The following is a 7765-nucleotide window of genomic DNA, read 5'->3' on the forward strand; positions in this document are numbered from 1 at the left end:
GGCTGCAAGAACAAATGGTGTTTATACAAGGACCTTGGCAGTGAGAAAACAGTCATTAAACAGGAATTAAGGAGCTTGTCATCACCACTTCTTTCCAGTTACAGAAGGCAAAAGCCCTCCAAGCCTTTTTTATTGGGCCCTTGTGAGTTGTGCCGTTGGCCAAGCCAGACAGAACTGAATGGAGGAATGGCGAGGGGTGTGTGTGTGCGCGCAGGCGCGCGTGTGTGCGTGTGGAGAGAGCAGGAAGCTCAGCTTACAGAACAGAAGCATGCAGAGTGTTGTCACAAGCGTGATTTTATCGTCCTTGGCACTGACGGCCAGGTGTATTTTTGTACTTCTCTGGCAGGTAACACCGCGAAAGAAATTCAAGTGTCCTGAGTGCACAGCCATTGACGGGCTTTCGCTAGACCAGACGCACATGGTGGAGAGGTGAGCGAGCCTCTAACCAAAAGTCTGCCCTAGCCTCTGATCCCCATTTCCTGCCTTGGGCCTGTTTATGGGACTTGTTGGAGATATAAGGACAGCAGCTGGTAGCCATAGTCACCTCCTTTTGCACTGTGGGAATTGGGTTAGTTCAAGCCCAGGTCACCCAAAGAATTAATTTGGAATGCTACTCACTCAATTTGTAATGGCTGGAAGGGTCTTAAAAATATAGCTGGCCTTAAGCTCCTGAAGTCAGGTTCTCCATGTGGACTAACAGTCAGCCATCCACAGTCATTTGGGTGGAGGCAGTCAATTCCAAGAGCATACGGCATTGTTTTGCAGGGTATCTCCACGTGACAATAGAAGTTTGATTAGAAGGAATGAAACCAAACCTAGAGACAAATTACCTTTTCTGACCAAACACCTACCAAGAACAGAATGGAAAGCACAGCTCTTTCCATTACAGAGTGAGAGGAGCAAGTCAGCTCTGAAATCCTCCTTTTATTTCAATTCAGTCAGTCACTCAACAAGCATACTTTTGTGTGAGACATAATACTAAGCCTCGTAGGGGAGCGGACGTAAAAGGAGTGGGAAACCTACATCTTCCCTTCGGATCGTTATAATCTTTCCCTAGACCTCACCATTCTCACTTGTATCCTGAAGGTCCCCAAGCTTGGCATCTCCTGAATCAAACCTAATTCTTCCAAAAGGCAGCTCCTTACATAAGACAACAAGCCCGGACATCCCATAGCAGTGCTGTCAGGGGACCAAAGTGCACTCAGGGAAGGTTGTAGTGGCCCTTAGAGAATGAGATATCTAGCGCAGGTGTCCACGGGTCCCATGTGGGTCTGCTTGCAGTCTTTCTGAAATCTATCCACCGTGTTAAAATCCTTAAAGCCTGGAAGATCTTTTTGTGCAGAAAGTTGTTTCACTTGGCCTGGATTCTATAATGGTTCACTCCTTCGTATTCCTACTTCTTTCCTACCCTGTAAATAATCCTTTTATCTCTTTCATATATAAATATTTTACCCAAATGACATGACTTTTATTAATTGTCAGTGTGAAATAACATATTATTGTGATTTGGGAAATATCTGTCACGGGTATCATAGTTACTACACAGTCAAGGGCAGTCACAATGACTGTCATAGCTCATTTGGAAGAGACCCCAATTATAGTTATATTGGAGTACACGAAATTATTATTAAACCCACCTCCATTCTTTGTGTTGGGAGAATTCATAGCATTAAGCAATTGGTTGTTGAGTAGGCTGAGTTAAAATGATGGGGTTATATGGTGTAAGATAGGAATTTTAGGGACCAACGTTGGCCTGATAATGGCCTTGAAGTTCATGCTAAGGCTAAGCAACTCTTCTCCAGCACCACTGAGATGACCAATGTAAAGAGACTTAAAATACGATGAGAGACATTTAAGTTAGATATAATTATTATTAAACACTGACTACAGTAACTAAGGGAGATGCGGGGGCTTCCTGTTGGAAACAGACTTTTGAAAATAGAATAGGTGACTACCCAGATGTTGTTAGGCTTAAATCAGATTCTGTCAGAATTTATAATTAACAGCAACACACACACACACACACACACACACACACACACACACCTGTGTGTGTAACAATCCAAAGCTATATGTGGTAAGTACCATAAGGGAGGCTCAGAATGTTATAATTGGTCAGAGGAAAGAGACGTGGCTTCTCACTAGGTTGATTACTAGGAATAATTTTGTAAAAGATGGCACTTGAAATAAGCCTTCAAAGATCACTAAGATCACTGGACAAGAAGAGGAGATCCCAGGCAGGGGAAACCAGGTGGTTGAAGGTTCCAGTCATCAGGTTGAAGGTGTATCTGGCAGGCAGTTAGGGGTCCGGTGTGGCTAGAGTGTAGAGTTCTGTCCTGTTGGTGCTAGACCCTGAAGGACTGCCCAGTGAAGGAGCTTGAACGAACTTCTTCAGGCTCTGACATGCCGTCGAAAGTTTTTGAACAACGGAGCTTGATCAAAGTATTGTTTTGAGATTAATTTGGAAGTGGTGCAGAGTAGAATGAAGGCGAAGAAATTGACGAAAGTACATATGGAAATGGGAAGCTTGAGCTAAGTTGAGTGTGGAAAGAAAGGGATGGATTAAATATTCAGAGATGCTTTTTCACCCAAAGGAAGATATGCTAGAACTTGAGGTTATGGAGAAGGACTTGACAGAGGGAGCTTAGATGTCGAGTCAGGAAGAGTGGTGGTACCATCAACAGTGTGAATAATACAGTCAGGGGGAGACGGCCAGCTAAGGGAGGAGGGAACACAGACGGTTGCACCTTTAACAGTGTAATTAACAAGGACGGGAGGAGATTTTAACCATGGGCAAAGTTGGAGAACAGTCAGGTTGGTGAAGATTTGGGGGTCTTTCCCTCTATATGTGCAGATGTAGATACGGAGCAAGCAGTTGGAAATGTGGAACCTTCAGGAAGAAGATGAAAACAAAGGTAGATATCTGAAAGACATCTTCCCAGAGATGGCCACTGACTGAAGAAAAGCCAAGGGCAGAATCTTGAGAAATTCTGACATTTAGGAGACAGAAAGAGTAACGAAAACAGAGAAGCAGCCACCGGAGAAGCCAGGAGAGACCCAGGGTCTATAGTGCACAGAAGCAAGGGAGGAGCAGGAAACATGCAGACTGGGAAAAGATCTTTGAATTAAATGGTCATTGGTGACTTTGAAAAAAAATAATGCCATGGAGCAGTGGGGCTTAAGGGTTATGGAGTGTGAGTCTGTGGTGAGGAAGTAGAGTTAGTGTATGCAGAATACCCTTTTGAGAAATTTGATAGGGAACAGAGGAAATCAATCTGGAAATCAGAAACTGGGAGCAAAACTATTTGGATGAAAGATTGAATCACTAAATTATTATATAAGGCACTTAGGTCGGGAGGGAGGAAGGCATGATTTAAGCCATCGTGGGTAGATCCAGAAGTGGAGTTACAGTTGTAGAATGGTTCATTTGTTGTTTTTTCTTAATAGTTCCCTTTGCAAAATTCACATTTTGCACAAAACAGTGAAGCAAGTTAACCACTTTGCAAGTTATGACCTTGTGTTGGGTTTTGTGGTTTAATAAGCTTATTTATTCTTATATTTGGGGTCTTGGAGCAGAAATCACAGTTGTGTAGGAAAGTCGCTTTTACTGCCAGCATCCATTTCCAGGATGGTCTGTTAATTCTTTAAGAGCCAGAAAACCAGAAGACTATGTAACTGTTCATTTTGACCAATAGCTTCAACAAGGTAAGGGAATATGACAGACGGTGCTGATCTTAAGAAAAAGAACACTGTATTCTGATTCAGGCCAGTCTTTGTTCAAATTATGGATTTGTCACTTAGTAGCTATCTGACTTAAGACAACTGATTGACTTTATGCTAAACTCCAATCTCCTTATCTCCTAAAATAGGTGTATTAGTAACTATCACATTACAGTGTCCATTCATGGGTTCAACAAATATCTATTGAGCCTCTTTGTACCAAATACCGTGTTACATGCTGGGGATGAATGAAGTAATAACATATGAAAGCCTGTAGCACGATGCCGGGCAACATTATTTCCTTCCCAGTTTCCCCAGCATTAGTCCTAAAGGCTCCGGGTTACTTCAGGTAATTGCATGTGTTTACAAGGAAAACAGAAAACCATTAGTCCTTTCTCCCACAGACACTTCCAGCACTTCAGAGGTAGGCATTGGTGGTTCTCAGCCTGTCTGTACTGGATTATAAAACCAACCCAGGGGAGCATTTACTGACAAGGTGGCTGGACCTCTGACAGAACAACGCAAGTCACCTACCAGCCACCACCAGACTCACCGTCTACCCCAACCTGTTCCCCAACCCAGATGCCCTGTGTGAAAAGAAGGTAGACAACACTGTCAGTACCTGGCCGGAGAGTTAAGGACCTTCACCACTCAGAGTAGCCGGCGGCTTCTCCGGTGCAGGCTGCATGGAGAGAAAGAAGCACTCACTAGGCCTGGGTCGGCCTGGGTCAGCCAGGGGCAGCCGTCAACAAGTCAGCTGGCCCGAGCCCCAGTGGCCTCCTGCCTGTGGCCCGGCCCTGTTGGCAGATCTGTTTACAGAGGAGACGTTGTGCTCAGTCTTCTCCAGCGGGCCAGGGAGCCGCTATCCTCTGCCAAGAACCACGGCTCTTCTTTAATACGTACCCACCGGTACCTGTGTTGTGTGTTGGGCCCTGCTGGGCTTTGCTGGCCAGAGTCTACGGGCATAATGACTGGAAACTGGAAGAATCTGTACATGTTTGTAGGCAGAACAGCTGCCAAAAGTAAGACCGCGGAGAGACTAACTTTGTCTGCACTGCCCTGACCCTGTACCTCGAGGAGAGGGCGGCTGTTGTGCTTCCTCGGCAGCACTTTGAGGACACGCCTCGGTCTTTTCCCGGGTCCCCTCTCAGTTTGGAGCCTCAGCCGCCACCTCCCGAGTCTCACAGGAGTGGTGGCAGGAGGCAAAGTCATTGCCTCTGCGTTTTGGTAGGGTGAGGGAAAGTACAGAGGCCCTCTTGCCAGTGCAGGCCTGGGCTGCACACCCAGCTCCGGCACTTTCCAGCTCTGGGGCTCAGGCCTCAGCTTTAACTTGTCGGGCCATAACAGGAAGCTGCTGTAAACCAGCCGTTGGGCATGCCAAGGGGGGTACTTTAAGGAATCGATGAAATCGTGTTTGTCAGTTATCTGGCACATCATAGGAGCGCAAAAGTCGTTAATTTCCAACCGCTCCACTTGGACTCTAGAATTGTGTTCATAAATAAATTTGTATCATGTCATAATTAAGATTTTGTAGCCTCAGGAGCCAGACCGCCTGGGTTTGGTGCTGCCTCTTACTGTTATTTGGCCTTTGGACATATTACTCAGCCTCTGTCTCTCTCTCAGTCTTCCCAGGAGAAAATTGGAATAATCATAGGACCCACCCCCTAGGGTTGTCAGGAGGTTGGAGTGGGTTCCTAATACATGTAGGGCACTTGTAAGGCAGCCTGGAATCCATAATAAGTGTTAGTTGTTGATTCGTGGTGGTGGACACAGGCATGTTATTAGCTCCAAGAGCTCCGAATGAAGTGGTAACACGTTCTCTTAGAAACGTAATAAGAGAAAGGAATTGAGGATAACTGACTTCTTTATTAATTGGTTTCTTCCCCAAGCTCAGAAGACTCAAATAAAAACTTACTGATTGAAATAATTTGAAACAAAGCTCGCAGTATCTCGGGACAGGAGAGGCTTCTGGTCGGGGTCTTGGACTTCCACCCCTCTTGGGGAAATGGTTCTGCCTCCGATTGGTGTGTTCTTACCCTAGCTGTCGGGTGCCGTGGGCCCGACTTGAGGGGAGAGAGCGCTGACCTTTCTGAAATGCATCCTTGAGGTCCCCCTGACTTCAAAAGCGGTGTTTATGGGCTTGTTTTTCCCTCTGGTCCGGATGCGGGAGCGTCCTCATTACCCGGCTGTCACACTCAGTTGGCCTGATTGACCAGAGCCGTTTCCCGCCAGCGTGCCTGACCCGCTCACCTCTGAGGAGATGGCTTATAGGCTTCAGGGGGCGGTATGGAGTCAAGGACACCGGCGTCTCCCCTCCTGCAGCGCTGCTGGGCCGCCCTGTCCCTAAGCCCTGTGTCGCTGCTGGTTCTGACACGGGAGCGGCTGGCCCGCTCTCGGGGAGGAGCTCGTGGAAGGTGGCCAGCAGTTCCGGCATCGCCCTCGAGAAACGCTGGTTGAGCGAGTGCAGGGCTTACTGTTTGGAAGTGAGCCTCACTGCCTGTTACCTTCTGCCTTCCGTTGCTGCTGGTGTAAGGTCCTCTCTTCTGCTTTTAAACTCCAGTGAGCTGAAGCTCGGATCCAGGCGCCCCTTCCCTCTCCACCCTTTGGCCTCTCTTTAGCTGGCAGAGACGGGGTTAAGAATTGTTCGCAGCCGATCCACCTTGGTTTGAGGCCTGCTTGTAGTGACGGGGAAGAATGACTGGAATTTGAGGGGGAGGGGGAAAGAGACTGACCTCAGCACAGCCCAGTGACCTCCCGCCAGCATCCTCTGTTCACTCTCTCCCCCTGAACTAATAGTCACAGCACCCCCAGATCACTTCTTGTGTCCACACCCTCCCAACCTTTTCTAAGAACCTGGGAGCAGGCTTGCGATACTTGGATTTCTTTTGTTGATATTGAGTAGTGTATGTATGTTGCTCTCATGTGTCGGCCCCTTGAACATTTTCTCTCTTCTCCTTACCCCTTTCCCTCTTCACCTGCCTCCCCCGCGCCCACCCAAAACCCTTCAGGTCCGAGTGCATCAACAAGTTTGCTTCAGTCTTCGGGACGATGCCGCTCAAGGTGGTGGAGCACCGAGCTGACCCTGTCCTGTACAAAGATGACTTTCCCGAGAAACTGAAGAGCTTCCCCAACATCGGCAGCTTGTGAAACCCATCAGTGACGGAGGTCTGAATGTGACGCGTGGACAAAGTAGGGGAGCACAGCCTCCCGGCACCCTGATATCAGGGTGTGGGGACCTTCAGTTGACACACTGGACTGTGACCCCTAACCTGCTTCCTCGAGAACTGGAACCTGAAGAGAGCGTCTAAGCACCTTGAGCGGTGCGTGCGCTATTCTAGTGTTTCTTATGAGCCCCGATGGGTTCTTGCTGGAAATGCCAAATGGGAGCCTTTGTGGCATGCTCTGGGTTTAAATGCAGCCCAGGCTCCCTTTGTTTGCAGGGAATAGCCTGGAAGGAAACTTCACTGACCCTCGGACTGTAGAGCAGACAGACCTGTCAACCATGTTCGATCTGGGGAATCATGTAAATCGTGCCCATATCTCACCTTTAGCTATTTCAGATCAGTGAGTTTTAAGGAGGAAAAGCCAAACCAAGAATTTGGCACAAAATCCCAGCAGCTTAGAGGGATTTGACGCATGCCCTAGGACCTGAGGCACTGGACCCAGGCGTAGGTGGAGCACCCGGTGCTGAATTGGGATCCTGTAAATTCCATGAACCATTCCTCTTTGGTTTGGCTTTTTAATATGATTAAAATAATTTTTTATTCCTTTTTACAATATGTCTTAAATGCTGATTATTGGTAACCCAAGGAACTTTCTTTTTTGTGTGTATTTTACCTCCATCTTCTGGCCTTAACTCCAGTCTATTTCCAAACCTCCTGCCACGTCCAGGAGGACACACAGCCCAGAGGAATATCTGGTGCCATGTGCCTCAAGCAGAAGAAGATCTCCAAGCTGTAAACATTCTAAGACAAGATGTCTCCCCAAACGTCCTAAGGACTCTGTTTGCTTCTTGATCAGATCCAGTCAGTTTTTCATAGGTATT

At 47.3% G+C, this 7765-nt stretch overlaps 1 protein-coding gene across 1 annotated transcript in view; it reads left to right on the top strand.

Moving 5' to 3' along the window:
• Nucleotides 1–7494, top strand: part of EXT2 (exostosin glycosyltransferase 2) — a 147355-nt gene extending 139861 nt beyond the window's left edge. The window contains exons 13-14 of the mRNA XM_047070230.1: nt 347–429; nt 6729–7494. Coding sequence (XP_046926186.1) covers nt 347–429; nt 6729–6867 — 222 coding nt within the window. The 3' untranslated portion in view covers nt 6868–7494. The remainder of the gene's footprint in view (nt 1–346; nt 430–6728) is intronic.
• The last annotated feature ends 271 nt before the right edge of the window (nt 7495–7765 follow it).

Source organism: Lynx rufus, unplaced genomic scaffold, assembly GCF_022079265.1.
Source record: "Lynx rufus isolate CCGP_SWC_20201006 ecotype Redwood Valley unplaced genomic scaffold, mLynRuf1.p SCAF_9, whole genome shotgun sequence".
In the NCBI taxonomy this organism is placed as follows: Eukaryota; Metazoa; Chordata; class Mammalia; order Carnivora; family Felidae; genus Lynx; species Lynx rufus.